Raw genomic sequence first — 19,080 nt, forward strand, 5'->3', positions numbered from 1 at the left:
TGTTGATAAAGTTGGTGAGAACACTTATTCATGCATATGTAATGTATTATGTAGTCTTAAAATTGCTGAATGCATTATAATATGTTTTTCTGATATTTGATGATTCTTTAGATGCATAAGAATTCCCAGAAGAAGCAGAAACACTCTGCAAAACGCATTGTAATATATGCATAATATGAAGTGGGAATCAGCTTTATGACAAACTTTCAAGTTGTAACATTTAGCTGCTGTGACAAATATATGTTTTTATACGTTTTGGATGTTTTATATTCAAAATATGTTTTTAAACTTTTTGTACAATAAAAAACAGTGTTTACTTTAATTGTGTATGTGCTCACCTCAGTGACAACTTTACGTCCTTTAGGCCCCTTTCACATGGAGCAGATCCGCTTTGACTGACTCCACTAGCTCAGCTGGGATTGCTCCGTTGTTCCCCGCTGAGCCTGCGGATGACAGGTATGTCTCTGCTCACTGTGCAGGGACAGACCTGTCAGCTCCGCTGTCCTCTATAGTGAGATTGGATGAAAACGGACAGCCTGTCCATTTTCATCCAATCCCATCTGATCCGCTGGATGGATGGTGAACGTATCGCCATCTGTCTGTTTTGAGCCGAATTTGTCGGATCAGATGGCAGGCGGGTGTCATCGGACACATCTCCGCTGATATCCGCCTGCCCATGGAAGTCAATGGGTGGCCCGCTCGGATCCGCCTGAAAAACGGACAGGCGCACCGATCATGTGAAAGGGGCCTTAAAGTCCTGATACCTCTCTGTCTCTGAGAGGTGTGTTGTTGGTTTGTTTGGGTTGAATGGCCTTTGCGTCACAATCCTCTCAAGGCTGCGGTTATCCCTGTTACTTGTGCACCTTTTCCCTTACACTTAACTTTCCATTAATATGCTTGGATACAGCACTCTGTGAACAGCCAGCTTTTTTAGCAATGAACTTTTGTGATTTACCCTCCTTTGTGACTAACCTATTGAACCAGATTGAGAGCCGATTTAAAGGCTCAGAAAACCGTTACAGGTGTTTTGAGTTAATTAGCTGATTAGAGTGTGACACCATGAGTCTACAATATTGAACTTTTTCAGCATATTCTAATTTTCTGAGATACTGAATTTTGGGTTTTCACTAGCTGTAAGCCATAATCATCAAATTTAAATCATCCTGCCTCGTTGGTGATGTGCCTCCTCCTCCTCATCTCTCCTATCAGGCACCCACGTGGAGTCAGTTGCCGCATCATCCTCTCCCTCCTCATCACTGGAGCAAAGCTGGCAGTATGCTGCAGCTGGGGGAACATGACTGCCAGATTGCTGTCCTTCTTGGTAACCTCCTCCCTCTGGGCTCACGTTACTGCCTTCCTCTAGCTGGGTACCATCATCGGAGCCTTTAAAACGCTGGGCATCCTCCTGGAGCATGTACCCAACACTGTGGTCAAACAGTTTGGGGGACTCCTCAGGAGGACATGGTGGGGCTAGGGAAGGAGTGACTGATGCCACTGAGTCGAGGGAAGAGGCCGCGTTGGCAGCTGTTTTGCCAAAGTACCCTGAGCCTGGGTGAGAGAGGATGAGGACGGCTTGGTCATCCACTCTACCAAGTCTTTCGCATGTTGTGGCTCAACACGGCCAGCTGCTGAAAAAATGGACAAGCGTGTCCCACGGCCACGTGCTGATGAGGATGCACCGTCTCCACGACCAGCACTATTGCCTCTAGACACAGAGCTTGCTTGCCCTCTTTTATTGGCTTGTGACTGTCTGCCTCTCCTTGTTGGCCTTCCAGACATACTAATGGCCTGCAGTGAGATGTAGCTGCACAAAGCTGGGATGTATATATATATACTGATACTGCAGCTAGCAGAATCAACTGCCTGCCTGTAGTATTATTAATATGAGAACACCAGCAATTGTCTTCAGGTAGCTTTAGGTGCTCACTGTGCAGAGGACACAGTACACTAACTGTAAATACTGTAACTGCCTGCCTGTGGTATTAATAGGAGCAGAACAACAGTAATTGTCTTCAGGTAGCTTTAGGTGCACACTGTGCAGAGGACACAGTACACTAACTGTAAATACTGTAGCTGCCTGCCTGTGGTATTAATATAGGATCAGAAGAACACCACCAATTTTATTCAGGTAGCTTTAGGTGCACACTGTGCAGAGGATGCACTACACTAACTGTAAATACTGTAGCTGCCTGCCTGTGGTATTAATAGGATCAGAAGAACACCACTAATTTTCTTCAGGTAGCTTTAGGTGCACACTGTGCAGAGAACGCACTAAAATAACTTGTATATACTGCAGCTGCCTGCGATACTGTACTAATAGGATCAGAATAATTTTCTTCAAGTAGCTTTACATGCACACTATGCAGAGGACTCACTACACTAACTTGTAAATACTACAGCTGCCTTTGGTACTGTACTAATAGGATCAGAAGAATACCACAAATTTTTGTTCAGGTAGCTTTAGGTGCACACTGTGCTGAGGACGCACTACACTAACTTGTAAATACTGCAGCTGCCTGCGATACTGTACTAATAGGATCAGAAGAACACAACTAATTTTCTTCAAGTAGCTTTAGGTGCACACTGTGCAGAGGACGCACTACACTAACTTGTAAATACTACAGCTGCCTGCGGTACTGTACTAATAGGATCAGAAGAACACCACTAATTTTCTTCAGGTAGCTTTAGGTGCACACTGTGCTGAGGACGCACTACACTAACTTGTAAATACTGCAGCTGCCTGCGGTACTGTACTAATAGGATCAGAACACCACTAATTTTCTTCAGGTAGCTTTAGGTGCACACTGTGCAGAGGACACACTACACTAACTGTAAATACTGTAGCTAATAGGACTAATAGGATCAGAAGAACACCAGCAAATTTCTTCAGGTAGCTGTAAATACTGTAAAAACACCTGCCTGTCTGTCAGTAGTAGGAAGAGAATAACAGGAATGGATCTAGCTAAACTGAATACAGTGTAAACATATATATATATATATATATATATATATATATATATATATATATATAGATATATATATACATATATACATACAACACCTGGGATGTATATATATACACAATACACTTTAAGTGCAGCTAACTGACTCGCCTGCCTACTCTATCTAACTTAAATCAAATGACACTGTCTCTCTATCTCTCTCTCAATGCCGGAACACACTACACGGGGCTGCCGTGCAGGCGGCCTTATAAAATGTGGGGCATGTACTAAACCTCCTGAGCCATAATTGGCCAAAGCCACCCTGCCCTTACGGCTCTCTGTACAGACAGTGCTGTGATTGGCCAAGCATGTGGGTCATAGTGCATGCTTGGCTAATCATCAGCCAGCAATGCACTGCGATGCTGCAGTGAATTATAGGCCGTGACGCGCCACTCAAATTTGGCGCGAACGGCCCATATCGTTCGTAATTCGGTGAACGACCGAACACACGATGTTCGAGTCGAACATGCGTTCAAGTCGAAGTTCATCCCTATCCGTATGAAAGGGTCTAAATCTCCTCCCTGCCAATCGGGAAGCGGGTCGCAAGACCCGCTTCCCGATTGGCCAAAACGTCAGGCGATCCTTTGGAAGCCTAGTGCCTAGGAGGAGGAGAGAGGAGACGCATGGCGAAAGCCGCTGTGCTGGAGATGAGGACACCGAAGCCGCTGCCCACCACCTAGATGGGTGATCGGACTGACCCACCAGCTGTCACTGGGAGACATACTTGGCCACTAAATCAGTTTCATCTGTTCTTCTTCAGAAATGCAACAGTGGCCTTAGATGTGTGTTTTGGATCAATGTCATGTTGGAAAATTGCACAACGGCCAAAGGGCACGGAGTGATGGTAGCATCTTCTCCTTCAATATAGAGCAGTACATCTGTGAATTCATGATACCATCAATGAAATGCAGCTCCTCGACACCAGCAGCACTCATGCAACCCCATAGAAGGAGACGGCCACCACCATGTCTTTCTGTAGGCACCATGCATTTTTCTTTCTACTCCTCATCTTTGTGAGGAGTCTTCTTCTTTTTCAGCATGGGCCCTGGAAAATTCTAGGTGGGCTTTTTGTACATGGGCTTTAGGTTAGACTTTCTTCGTAGATGACACCCATGCATGCCATTCCTCTGTGGTGTACACCGTATTATGTCACGGGAAACAATCACCCCAGTTTGGCTTTCTACTTCTTTAGCGAACTGCAGTGAACTTGCATGGAGATTTTCCGCATTCGGATCGCTCTTCAGAGAGCATTTGGCAGGCAGTGAGCAGGCGTTATATCATCTCGTCCACTTTAACCCCTTATACTGGGATGTGGGGGGGGGGGGGGGGAATGCAGTTGGATGGGTGGTGTCCTCTTTGGTTCCTAGTCCTTATGGTTGTTGGACCATTTGGTGTTTCACCGTTCTGAGACCATCTAACATTGGAGCATTCTGTCCCTGATAGAGTCTTCTTGGGAGACATCCGGAGGACTCTGATGTGAGGGAGGGGGGTGAGGACTCTGATATGGGGGGGGGTAAGTAAGGACTCTGATATTGGGGGAGGGGATGAGGACTCTGATGTGAGGGAGGGACATGAGGGCTCTGATATTAGGGGAGGGAGGAGGACTCTGATGTGAGGGAGGGACATGAGGGCTCTGATATGGGGGGATAAGTGAGGAGGACTCTGATGTGAGGGAGAGAGAATGGCTCTGATATGGGAAGGGGTGGGTGGGGTGAGGACTCTGATGTGAATGAGGGGAGAAGGGACTCTGATATGGGGAGAGGTAAGTGAGGACTCTGATATGGGGGGGGGGGTAGTGAGGATTTAGAGTGAGAGAGGGGCTCTGATATGGGAAGTGGGGGTGAGAACTCTGATATGGGGAGAGGTAAGTGAGGACTCTAATATGGGAAGAGGTGAAGACGGTCATATAGGGGAGGGGCACACTTCAGTCCAGAGAAGGGAGGGTTTCCTGCAGATTTTGTACACTTTGGTGACTGTCACTGAACTCAGGGCGGGTCCCTGTAGTGGAGCACTGTTCACTGATTGGCTCTCTCATGTACACAGGGCGGGGTCCCTGTAGCGGAGCTTTATCACTGATTAGCTCTCCCATGTACATAAGGCGGGGTCTCCGTAGCGGAGCGCTGTCACTGATTGGCTCTCTCCTGTACACAGGGCGGGGTCCTTGTAGCGGAACTCTGCCACTGACTGGTTCTCTCCTGTACACAGAGCGGCGCTCCTCCCTGACATACTGTGTCCCGGCCCGGCCTCCGTCTCAGCTGACTTGCTGTCACCTCTCCCGGCTCCGCCCAGGCCCGCAGCGCCTTCGTTCTACTATGACGTGTGGTGGGCGGACCGCTCGGGGTGGGGTGAGCACAGAGGCCGTGCAGAAGGGAGAACAACACGGCCGGGGAGAGGAGCGGACACCGGGGAGGATGGACGGGGCCGCCGCTCCCCTTACCGACTAGAGGACGGAGAAGAGAGCAGGAGCGGGGAGATCCGCACAGCTAGGCCCGGACACCATGGACCTGAACGAGCAGGTACACCGACTACCCCCAGCCTCTCCACAGGGACCGGACCCAGGCCGGGGCTGTCCTGAGGGGATCTCTCCGGGGAGGGGTGGAGGGTTCTCCCCCCGTACTGAGACATCTCCCCCCTCCATGGTCCGGTCCTGGGCTGCAGAGCTCACACTTGTTGCTGAGGACCGATCACCCCTCTGTGTGCTGAGATCTCCTCCTCCAACCTACCTGACCCCCATCATCTCCTCCTCCAACCTACCTGACCCCCATCATCTCCTCCTCCTCCAACCTACCTGACCCCCATCATCTCCTCCTCCTCCAACCTACCTGACCCCCATCATCTCCTCCTCCTCCAACCTACCTGACCCCCATCATCTCCTCCTCCAACCTACCTGACCCCCATCATCTCCTCCTCCAACCTACCTGACCCCCATCATCTCCTCCTCCTCCAACCTACCTTACCCCCATCATCTCCTCCTCCTCCAACCTACCTTACCCCCATCATCTCCTCCTCCTCCTTCAACCTACCTGACCCCCCATCATCTCCTCCTCCTCCTTCAACCTACCTGACCCCCCATCATCTCCTCCTCCTCCTTCAACCTACCTGACCCCCCATCATCTCCTCCTCCTCCTTCAACCTACCTGACCCCCCATCATCTCCTCCTCCAACCTACCTTACCCCCATCATCTCCTCCTCCAACCTACCTTACCCCCATCATCTCCTCCTCCAACCTACCTGACCCCCATCATCTCCTCCTCCTCCAACCTACCTGACCCCCATCATCTCCTCCTCCTCCAACCTACCTGACCCCCATCATCTCCTCCTCCTCCAACCTACCTGACCCCCATCATCTCCTCCTCCTCCAACCTACCTGACCCCCATCATCTCCTCCTCCTCCAACCTACCTGACCCCCATCATCTCCTCCTCCTCCAACCTACCTGACCCCCATCATCTCCTCCTCCTCCAACCTACCTGACCCCCATCATCTCCTCCTCCTCCAACCTACCTGACCCCCATCATCTCCTCCTCCTCCAACCTACCTGACCCCCATCATCTCCTCCTCCTCCAACCTACCTGACCCCCATCATCTCCTCCTCCTCCAACCTACCTGACCCCCATCATCTCCTCCTCCTCCAACCTACCTGACCCCCATCATCTCCTCCTCCTCCAACCTACCTGACCCCCATCATCTCCTCCTCCTCCAACCTACCTGACCCCCATCATCTCCTCCTCCTCCAACCTACCTGACCCCCATCATCTCCTCCTCCTCCAACCTACCTGACCCCCATCATCTCCTCCTCCTCCAACCTACCTGACCCCCATCATCTCCTCCTCCTCCAACCTACCTGACCCCCATCATCTCCTCCTCCTCCAACCTACCTGACCCCCATCATCTCCTCCTCCTCCAACCTACCTGACCCCCATCATCTCCTCCTCCTCCAACCTACCTGACCCCCATCATCTCCTCCTCCTCCAACCTACCTGACCCCCATCATCTCCTCCTCCTCCAACCTACCTGACCCCCATCATCTCCTCCTCCTCCAACCTACCTGACCCCCATCATCTCCTCCTCCTCCTCCAACCTACCTGACCCCCATCATCTCCTCCTCCTCCTCCAACCTACCTGACCCCCATCATCTCCTCCTCCTCCTCCAACCTACCTGACCCCCATCATCTCCTCCTCCTCCTCCAACCTACCTGACCCCCATCATCTCCTCCTCCTCCTCCAACCTACCTGACCCCCATCATCTCCTCCTCCTCCTCCAACCTACCTGACCCCCATCATCTCCTCCTCCTCCTCCAACCTACCTGACCCCCATCATCTCCTCCTCCTCCTCCAACCTACCTGACCCCCATCATCTCCTCCTCCTCCTCCAACCTACCTGACCCCCATCATCTCCTCCTCCTCCTCCAACCTACCTGACCCCCATCATCTCCTCCTCCTCCTCCAACCTACCTGACCCCCATCATCTCCTCCTCCTCCTCCAACCTACCTGACCCCCATCATCTCCTCCTCCTCCTCCAACCTACCTGACCCCCATCATCTCCTCCTCCTCCTCCAACCTACCTGACCCCCATCATCTCCTCCTCCTCCTCCAACCTACCTGACCCCCATCATCTCCTCCTCCTCCTCCAACCTACCTGACCCCCATCATCTCCTCCTCCTCCTCCAACCTACCTGACCCCCATCATCTCCTCCTCCTCCTCCAACCTACCTGACCCCCATCATCTCCTCCTCCTCCTCCAACCTACCTGACCCCCATCATCTCCTCCTCCTCCTCCAACCTACCTGACCCCCATCATCTCCTCCTCCTCCTCCAACCTACCTGACCCCCATCATCTCCTCCTCCTCCTCCAACCTACCTGACCCCCATCATCTCCTCCTCCTCCTCCAACCTACCTGACCCCCATCATCTCCTCCTCCTCCTCCAACCTACCTGACCCCCATCATCTCCTCCTCCTCCTCCAACCTACCTGACCCCCATCATCTCCTCCTCCTCCTCCAACCTACCTGACCCCCATCATCTCCTCCTCCTCCTCCAACCTACCTGACCCCCATCATCTCCTCCTCCTCCTCCAACCTACCTGACCCCCATCATCTCCTCCTCCTCCTCCAACCTACCTGACCCCCATCATCTCCTCCTCCTCCTCCAACCTACCTGACCCCCATCATCTCCTCCTCCTCCTCCAACCTACCTGACCCCCATCATCTCCTCCTCCTCCTCCAACCTACCTGACCCCCATCATCTCCTCCTCCTCCTCCAACCTACCTGACCCCCATCATCTCCTCCTCCTCCTCCAACCTACCTGACCCCCATCATCTCCTCCTCCTCCTCCAACCTACCTGACCCCCATCATCTCCTCCTCCTCCTCCAACCTACCTGACCCCCATCATCTCCTCCTCCTCCTCCAACCTACCTGACCCCCATCATCTCCTCCTCCTCCTCCAACCTACCTGACCCCCATCATCTCCTCCTCCTCCTCCAACCTACCTGACCCCCATCATCTCCTCCTCCTCCTCCAACCTACCTGACCCCCATCATCTCCTCCTCCTCCTCCAACCTACCTGACCCCCATCATCTCCTCCTCCTCCTCCAACCTACCTGACCCCCATCATCTCCTCCTCCTCCTCCAACCTACCTGACCCCCATCATCTCCTCCTCCTCAACCTACCTGACCCCCATCATCTCCTCCAACCTACCTGACCCCCATCATCTCCTCCAACCTACCTGACCCCCATCATCTCCTCCAACCTACCTGACCCCCATCATCTCCTCCTCCTCCAACCTACCTGACCCCCATCATCTCCTCCTCCTCCAACCTACCTGACCCCCATCATCTCCTCCAACCTACCTGACCCCCATCATCTCCTCCAACCTACCTGACCCCCATCATCTCCTCTCAACCTACCTGACCCCCATCATCTCCTCCTCCTCCAACCTACCTGACCCCCCATCATCTCCTCCTCCTCCAACCTACCTGACCCCCATCATCTCCTCCTCCTCCAACCTACCCGACCCCCATCATCTCCTCCTCCTCCAACCTACCCGACCCCCATCATCTCCTCCTCCTCCAACCTACCCGACCCCCATCATCTCCTCCTCCTCCAACCTACCCGACCCCCATCATCTCCTCCTCCTCCAACCTACCCGACCCCCATCATCTCCTCCTCCTCCAACCTACCCGACCCCCATCATCTCCTCCTCCTCCAACCTACCCGACCCCCATCATCTCCTCCTCCTCCAACCTACCCGACCCCATCATCTCCTCCCTCCTCCAACCTACCCGACCCCCATCATCTCCTCCTCCTCCAACCTACCCGACCCCCATCATCTCCTCCTCCTCCAACCTACCCGACCCCCATCATCTCCTCCTCCTCCAACCTACCCGACCCCCATCATCTCCTCCTCCTCCAACCTACCCGACCCCCATCATCTCCTCCTCCTCCAACCTACCGACCCCCATCATCTCCTCCTCCTCCAACCTACCCGACCCCCATCATCTCCTCCTCCTCCAACCTACCCGACCCCCATCATCTCCTCCTCCTCCAACCTACCCGACCCCCATCATCTCCTCCTCCTCCAACCTACCCGACCCCCATCATCTCCTCCTCCTCCAACCTACCCGACCCCATCATCTCTCCTCCTCCAACCTACCCGACCCCCATCATCTCCTCCTCCTCCAACCTACCCGACCCCCATCATCTCCTCCTCCTCCAACCTACCCGACCCCCATCATCTCCTCCTCCTCCAACCTACCCGACCCCATCATCTCCTCCTCCTCCAACCTACCGACCCCCATCATCTCCTCCTCCTCCAACCTACCTTACCCCCATCATCTCCTCCTCCTCCAACCTACCTACCCCCATCATCTCCTCCTCCTCCAACCTACCCGACCCCCATCATCTCCTCCTCCTCCTCCAACCTACCGACCCCCATCATCTCCTCCTCCTCCTCCAACCTACCCGACCCCCATCATCTTCCTCCTCCTCCTCCAACCTACCCGACCCCCCATCATCTCCTCCTCCTCCTCCAACCTACCCGACCCCCATCATCTCCTCCTCCTCCTCCAACCTACCCGACCCCCATCATCTCCTCCTCCTCCTCCAACCTACCCGACCCCCATCATCTCCTCCTCCTCCTCCAACCTACCCGACCCCCATCATCTCCTCCTCCTCCTCCAACCTACCCGACCCCCATCATCTCCTCCTCCTCCTCCAACCTACCCGACCCCCATCATCTCCTCCTCCTCCTCCAACCTACCCGACCCCCATCATCTCCTCCTCCTCCTCCAACCTACCCGACCCCCATCATCTCCTCCTCCTCCTCCAACCTACCCGACCCCCATCATCTCCTCCTCCTCCTCCAACCTACCCGACCCCCATCATCTCCTCCTCCTCCTCCAACCTACCCGACCCCCATCATCTCCTCCTCCTCCTCCAACCTACCCGACCCCCATCATCTCCTCCTCCTCCTCCAACCTACCCGACCCCCATCATCTCCTCCTCCTCCTCCAACCTACCCGACCCCATCATCTCCTCCTCCTCCTCCAACCTACCCGACCCCCATCATCTCCTCCTCCTCCTCCAACCTACCCGACCCCCATCATCTCCTCCTCCTCCTCCAACCTACCCGACCCCCATCATCTCCTCCTCCTCCTCCAACCTACCCGACCCCCATCATCTCCTCCTCCTCCTCCAACCTACCCGACCCCCATCATCTCCTCCTCCTCCTCCAACCTACCCGACCCCCATCATCTCCTCCTCCTCCTCCAACCTACCCGACCCCCATCATCTCCTCCTCCTCCTCCAACCTACCCGACCCCCATCATCTCCTCCTCCTCCTCCAACCTACCCGACCCCCATCATCTCCTCCTCCTCCTCCAACCTACCCGACCCCCATCATCTCCTCCTCCTCCTCCAACCTACCCGACCCCCATCATCTCCTCCTCCTCCTCCAACCTACCCGACCCCCATCATCTCCTCCTCCTCCTCCAACCTACCCGACCCCCATCATCTCCTCCTCCTCCTCCAACCTACCCACCCGACCCCCATCATCTCCTCCTCCTCCTCCAACCTACCCGACCCCCATCATCTCCTCCTCCTCCTCCAACCTACCCACCCGACCCCCATCATCTCCTCCTCCTCCAACCTACCCACCCGACCCCTATCATCTCCTCCCCGGGGTGGGGGTTGTTTTCATTAGAAGACATGTCTATATCTGACCACACACTATGCAATCTGATTGTACAATCTCCCATCCACTATGTAGTAGAAGGATCTGCCCCATACATCATAGTGATTGTATGGCTGGTGTATTGCTGATCTTACACCTGTAGAATGTTGTTAGAAAATTGTCATTATCAGAGCATCATCTAAGAGCCGCTCACTGTGCAGGAACTGGCCCCTGCCCCCCACCACCACCTGGCACTGCCCTCCGCACACACACAAGGGGGACATTCCTTCCTAATTCTTCATGCCCCCCACATCCAGCAAATGCAGCCCCCAGCACACACAGAAGTGCCATGCAGTTTGATGTGGCACAATTATATAACTGACACCTGTCACTTTTTTTTCTTTTTTTTTGATCCAGCAAGATTGGCACAAATAAACAGCCTGCCCGAAACATTCCCAAAAAATAAATCACCCATCTACATGGTGTGAACCGGCCCTTTAGGGTCAGTGCTCATTCTCACCAGAACACAGTGCATCCCATGCACACTTCCTGCACTGTGTTTAAAACGCACTGTACTTTGGATCTGCAGTGAATGTCATTGTTAACTTAGAGACACCCCCCCCTCCCCCCAAAAACAGGTCACAAACAGTGCAATTGCCTGCCCCAGATGGCATTTTACAGAAGTATCGTGATCTGGTTGCTTTGCGTTTTTCAAAATTTTCTGCATGTACTACAGAGCAATTTCAGCCCAAGTAAATGGCTCCACACCCGGATCTCATGTGAATCGCACAGGAATGCACAGCACGCTACATTGCAGTTCATGGTGTGAACTGGCCCTTAACTACTTCAGCTCCGGAAGATTTTCCCCCATTCATGACTAGGCCATTTTTTTGCTATTTGATACTATGTTAATTCAACTGACAATTGTGCGGTCATGTGACGCTTTACCCAAACAACATTTATATCATATTTTCCCCACAAATTTATTCATGGATTTAGGCCAAGATGTATTCTGCTACATAAAAAAAAAATCTCCAGTGTATATAGATTGGTTTGCGTGAAAGTGCGGCGGGAAAGTGCGGGACTGCGATAGTGCGGCGGGGAAACTGACTGCCAGTGACATTAATACAGTGATCAGTAATAATGACACTGGCTGGGAAGGGGTTAACATCTGGGGCAATCAAAGGGTTAACTGAGTGCCTAACAATGTGTAATGTGTGCTGCTTTTTTACCAAAATATTTTGCTCCTTCCCCAGTGGGCTGAATGAAAAAGAAACTGTCAGCTCTGGTCGGAGCTGCTGTACTAATCATCTGACGTTATTACAGCGATCTCCCCCCAATTTCTGCCTGTATGTACGGGGCTTTAGGCAGCCAATACATTGATCCTTTTTTTTTTTTTTTTTCCCTTGTTCAACCATAGTTACATAGTAGGTGAGGTTGAAAAAAGACACAAGTTCATCAAGTCCAACCTATGTGTGTGATTATATGTCAGTATTACATTGTATATCCCTGTATGTTGCTGTCATTCAGGTGCTTATCTAATAGTTTCTTGAAAGTATCGATGCTCCCTGCTGAGACCACCGCCTGTGGAAGGGAATTCCACATCCTTGCCGCTCTTACAGTAAAGAACCCTCTACGTAGTTTAAGGTTAAACCTCTTTTCTTCTCATTTTAATGAATGCCTGCATGTCTTATTAAACTCCCTTCCGCAAAAAAGTTTTATCCCTATTGTGGGGTCACCATTATGGTATTTGTAAATTGAAATCATATCCCCTCTCAAGAGTCTCTTCTCCAGAGAGAATAAGTTCAGTGCTCACAACCTTTCCTCATAACTAATATCCTCCAGACCCTTTATTAGCTTTGTTGCCCTTCTTTGTACTCGCTCCATTTCCAGTACATCCTTCCTGAGGACTGGTGCCCAGAACTGGACAGCATACTCCAGGTGCGGCCGGACCAGAGTCTTGTAGAGCGGGAGAATTATCGTTTTATCTCTGGAGTTGATCCCCCTTTTAATACATGCCAATATTCTGTTTGCTTTATTAGCAGCAGCTTGGCATTGCATGCCATTGCTGAGCCTATCATCCACTAGGACCCCCAGGTCCTTTTCCATCCTAGATTCCCCCAGAGGTTCTCCCCCCAGTGTATAGATTGCATTCATATTTTTGCCACCCAAATGCATTATTTTACATTTTTCTACATTGAACCTCATTTGCCATGTAGTTGTCCACCCCATTAATTTGTTCAGATCTATTTGCAAGGTTTCCACATCCTGCGGAGAAGTTATTGCCCTGCTTAGCTTAGTATCGTCCGCAAATACAGAGATTGAACTGTTTATCCCATCCTCCAGGTCGTTTATGAACAAATTAAATAGGATTGGTCCCAGCACAGAACCCTGGGGACCCCACTACCCACTCCTGACCATTCCGAGTACTCCCCATTTATCACCACCCTCTGAACACGCCCTTGTAGCCAGTTTTCAATCCATGTACTCACCCTATGGTCCATGCCAACGGACCTTATTTTGTACTGTAAACATTTATGGGGAACTGTGTCAAATGCTTTTGCTGAATCCAGATACACCACGTCTACGGGCCTTCCTTTATCTAGATGGGCTAAACAAAAGAAAAAATAAATAAAAATCATCCGATTCCTTCTACACACTCAATATAGATAAGGGAATCCTCCACACTTAGTTATTGTATTCTGACAGCAGGGAGCCTCCCCCCCCCTTCATAATACACTGATCAGCATTGCAGGATTTAGCTGGCAGCACTGATCATTTGGGGAAAACCCAACAGGCTGGTTGTACACAAGTGTTTTTTTTTTTTTTGCTAGATCGAGTTCTGTACAACCAGCCTGTCCATACATGTCTCAAAATTTGGCTAGTCCCTGCTGAACCAGCCGAATTTTGATCTATGTATGTTTATGTTGAAATTCAGCTAGTTCAACAGAGACTGGCCAAATTTCGATCCATATAAAATGTGAACGCACATAACGCAGGGATGTGAACCTAGGCTGAGGACCTATTTAATCCCTCTGTATACAATCAGGCACTTGTATTACATAGTTGTTGGAAATTGTGCAGTCAGATTATAACATGTGAGGTGAGATTATGGTCTGGTTCACACCTAGGCATTTTTTAGTGCATTTTCAGTTTTGCAGAAACGCACTACAGTCCATTTAACATGGTTTCCTATGGATGTAGTTCACATCTGTGCATTTTATGGAAAGGGCCAGGGACTTTTTTCTGGTTTTCGGTTCCATAGACTTCAATGGATCAAAAATGTGTATTGAAAAATGCAAAAAAAAACTGCATAGGTGTGAACCGGGCCTAAAAGTGACTATATAATTTGATTTAAATCTGCCAACAACTATGTAGTGCAAAATCCTTCCAGGATTGATGTAAACTGAATGGGTTGTTCTGGTTTGTCGTCCTCCTATTAGATGTTGGTATAACTAAAGAAGATTGTACAGATTATCCTCAAGCTGGCCATACATTCTACAATCTTCCTGTGTAGAGAGTAATGTTGGTGTCAGTCAGTCCCCCCCCCGGCTCTGACGCCTATAGAAAGTATATATCCCCGGCAGTCTTGTAGTTGTGTGTTACATGCGGTGTGTACAGTAGATGTGACCCCTGATCACATGACATTTGGACTTTGTATCGCAGTCAGTTGCGGTTTGTTTTTCGTTCTCTTTGTATCTCGGTGCCTCTGATCCCCTCCAGACTCTCTTGTCTTCTTGTCCACATGAACTTTCTTCTGCATCAGCTGCATGTTGTTGTTTTGGAGCGGCTTCCTGATATTGAGTTGGCCCACCCTTTGCAGTTAGAACAGCTTCAACTCTTTTGGGAAGGCCGTCCACAAGGTTTAGGAGTGTGTCTATGGGAATGTTTGACTGATGTTGGATGAGAAGGCCTGGCTTGCAGTCCCCACTTTAATTCATCCCAAAGGTGTTCTTTTGGATTGAGGTCAGGACTCTGTGCAGGTCAGTCAAGTTCCTCCACCCCAAACTCTCATCCATGTCTTTATGGACCTTGCTTTGTGCACCGGTCCAAATATTTAGAGAGGGGATTATGGGGTGGGGTTGTTTTTCAGGGGTTGGTCCCTTGATTCCAGTGAAGGGAACTCTTAAGGCGTCAGCATACCAAGACATTTTGTACAATTTCATGCTCTCAACTTTGCGGCCTTCCCAGAAGAGTTGAAGCTGTTATAGCTGGAAAGGGTGGGCCAACTCAATATTGAACCCTACGGACTAAGACTGGGATGCCATCAAAGTTCATGTGTGTAAAGGCAGGCGTCCCAATACTTTTGACAATATAGTGTACATCTGTATGGGCGGTGTTTAGGAGATATTCACTCTGGATGGTGACATTACTGGTGCCTGTGCCCTGATGGTCTGGCATACTTTACTGGACCTGTAGAGCTCCGTGTTGGAGATGAGGGCTCCCATGTACAGGAGTGATGTCATCACAGCTCTGGTCATGCATACAGCCGGCGCCGACAAACCCGGAAGGAAGACCGGGGAAGATAGAAGAAGCCCTTTCAGTGGTGACAGCGCACCGCTGGAGGGCTTCGTTCTATGGTAAGTATGTCATAATGTGCTAGTATGTGATGCATACTAGCACATTATGCCACTGTCCTGCAGGGGATTTTTTCTTTTTTTAATGCTGTGGTTTACTACCGCTTTAAAATATGCCTGTATTTATGGGGCTTGGGAGTCTCTAGGGCTGTATTGACAGAACATGCTGTACACCGGTACCTGCACTTAGACACATATAGGGTGTTCATGAATGTGGAAACACTGCGCTGAGGAAATTCCACCTATACATGTGCGTCTGTTCATTTCCTGGTAGATGCTGGCAGGTTTACAGGATAAGTTGACCTTTTTAGTAACATGTCACAGTCATGTTTAGTAACACGTTACTGTGCACCTCTCTCCGCACTCCCTCATTTATTCCCCCCCAGGACAGCAGGCGGGATCACTGTTGTGGGGTTCAGTGATTGTCAGTGGAGGGTCTTCTATCCATGAGCTGAATGAGACAAATCTATGTGTGTGTGGCCAGTCTTAGTAATTATAAATAGACTTGTGGTTGAGAAATGTGATTCTCGCTTTCTGCACTTGTATGCAACTGTTTGCTTGTCAATTTGTGGGAGGTTCACCCAGAACGCAGTGCGGGAAAGGCATGTTCTGTGCGCATTTCCCACACCACGTTCAAATCGCACGGCCTTTGCGTCTGCGGTGGGTGCCAATACATAGTTAATGGTACCCCAAACACAGTAATGCCCCGTACACACGGTCGGATTTTCCGATGGAAAATGTCCGATCGGAGCGTGTTGTCGGAAATTCCAACCGTGTGTAGGCTCCATCGGACATTTTCCATCGGATTTTCTGACACACAAAGTTGGAGAGCAGGATATAAAATTTTCCGACAACAAAATCCGTTGTCGGAAATTCCGATCGTGTGTACACAAATCCGACGGATAAAGTGCCACGCATGCTCAGAATAAATAAAGAGATGAAAGCTATTGGCTATTGCCCCGTTTATAGTCCCGACGTACGTGTTTTACGTCACCGCGTTCAGAATGATCGGATTTTCCGACAACTTTGTGTGACCGTGTGTATGCAAGACAAGTTTGAGCCAACATCTGTCGGAAAAAATCCTAGGATTTTGTTGTCGAAATGTCCGATCAATGTCCGATCGTGTGTACAGGGCATAATACAGGGCACAAATTTTACTTTCAATCTAGAAGCCAGCTAAAAAAGTTAGGTGCCAGTTTTTTTTTTTTTAATAACTAAGGGTCCTTTCACACTGGGGCGGGGGCATTGTCAGCGCTTTACCGTCGGTATTCGGCCGCTAGCGGTCGCTTTGCCGGCGGTATAGCCGTGCCCTCCCATTGATTTCAATGGGCAGGAGCGGTGAAGGAGCGGTATACACTCCGCTCCTTCACCACTCCGAAGATGCTGCTAGCAGGACTTTTTTTCCCGTCCTGCCAGCGCACCGCTCCAGTGTGAAAGCCCTCAGGGCTTTCACAGTGGAATTAAAGCAGCGGCACTTTCAGGTCAGTTTGCAGGCGCTATTATTAGCGCAATAGCGCCTGCAAACCGCTCCAGTGTGAAAGGACCCTAAAGGCCCGTACACACAATCTAAAAATCGGACAAAAAATATCGCTTTCGAAGCAATCGTACCATAATCAGATCGTTGGTACAGAGCTTTCGAGAGCCGATCACAACAGTTCATCTCATATTATTATCCGATCGGACATTCATGAAAATTTTACTCCATTGACTTTACTTGCTATGATACCAGATCGTACGATTTTTGTTTAATCAGTACAGTTGTCGTTCGAAAATACAACATGACATCACTTCCAATTTTTCCGTAAGAGAATTTTCGTAACTTTAGTAAACTCTTCATGTTTGAGATGCGACTATCTTGCAAAAAAACCCCCAAAAATGGACGATCTGTCGTCTGATTTTTGGATCGTGTGTACAAGGCATAACAAAGCTTAGGCCCCTATCACACTGGAGCGGGGGCGGTGTCGGCGGTAAAGCGGCGCTATATTTAGCGCCGCTTTACCGTCGTTTTAGCAGCGCTATTTGGCTAAAACAGCCCCGCTAGTGCCCAAAAAATGGTTAAAACCGCCCGCAAAGAGCTGCTGCAGCAGCGCTATGCCGGTGGTATAGCCGCGCTGTCCCATTAATTTCAATGGGCAGGAGCGGTGTATTCACCACTCCAAAGATGCTGCTATCAGGACTTTTTTCAGCATCCTGCCAGCGCACCGCTCCAGTGTGAAAGCCCTCGGTCTGCAGCGGCTGTTTCAGGGCGCTTTGCAGGCGCTATTTTTAGCGCTGTAGCACCTGCAAAGTGCCCCAGTGTGAAAGGGGTCTTACAGGTGGAACATGTTACATGTTCCCGAAGGTGAACTTGCCCTTTAACTCTTTTGCTGCCAGAGCCGTTCTTGTGGTTTTTTTTTTTTTTGTTTTTTTGTTTGTTTTTGCACACATTTAAAAAATCATTTTAGGCCTAAGGATTACATAAAACCCCCAAACATGATATATTTTCTGGAAGCAGACACCCTAGAGAATAAAATAGCCGTAGTTCCAATTTTTTTATGTGACATAGGCTGCATTAAGGTGTAAAAACACAAACCTTTACAACCCCTTTAACATTCGATTTTTGGAGTGAATGGATTTTCCTGAACAAAAACCACCTTCCTTGTTGGAAGATCATTTGAGTATAACTTTCCAATCTGCTCTTCCGAGTTTTCTTGTCCCTACAATCTAAAACGAGTGTTGGTTTGACCCAATAATGATTAGAAAATGCTATTATATCACAATATCTAACCAAAACCTCTGCTGTCATTTTGGATAGAGTGGCTACTAGTGTTTGTGTTTTTTGGTTTCCCTTTTTTTTTTTTTTTTTTTTTTTTTTTTTTTTTCCTCCTCTGTCCCTGCTGGGAAAATTGAATTTCTCCTCCTGTCCCAGGCACACAGAGGGGAAATCCCCAGTTAGACAGCTGTCACCAGAACAGGTGTCCCCATTAGAAGGATTCCCCACTATTCTAGCGACAACTGTAACATATAGGATTCCTGTCCTCCTCCTTTTTTTTTTTTCTTGTCCTGGTGGCCGTGGTCACCAATGCAAATAGAGAGGATGAATCTTTCAGTTGGGTTACACAGGCATGACATTTAAAATGTATTTGAACCCAAACACTTAATTAAATACATTGTTGCATTTATTCCCATGCTGAAACATTTGATCTTCTTTTTTTTTTTTTTTTTTTTTTTTTTATGTCCTGCTCTCAAAGTGGTAGTAAACTCCTCTTTTTAAAAAAAAAAAAAAAAAGAAAAAAATCTTCCTGCAAGTTAGCTAGTTTGCATTGCATATGATCACGTCATGAAAGACT

At 49.9% G+C, this 19,080-nt stretch overlaps 1 protein-coding gene across 2 annotated transcripts in view; it reads left to right on the forward strand.

Annotated features, from left to right (window-relative positions):
• The first annotated feature begins 5,237 nt into the window (after nucleotides 1–5,237).
• SECISBP2L (SECIS binding protein 2 like) overlaps nucleotides 5,238–19,080 on the forward strand; it is a 113,036-nt gene continuing 99,193 nt past the window's right edge. For both annotated transcript variants that reach the window (XR_012242768.1, XM_073618664.1), the window contains exon 1: nucleotides 5,238–5,518. Coding sequence is in view for 1 of the 2 variants with exons in the window: in XM_073618664.1 (XP_073474765.1) it covers nucleotides 5,501–5,518 (18 nt within the window). In the remaining variant the exon portion in view is untranslated. The remainder of the gene's footprint in view (nucleotides 5,519–19,080) is intronic.

Source organism: Aquarana catesbeiana, linkage group LG03, assembly GCF_042186555.1.
Source record: "Aquarana catesbeiana isolate 2022-GZ linkage group LG03, ASM4218655v1, whole genome shotgun sequence".
NCBI lineage: Eukaryota > Metazoa > Chordata > Amphibia > Anura > Ranidae > Aquarana > Aquarana catesbeiana.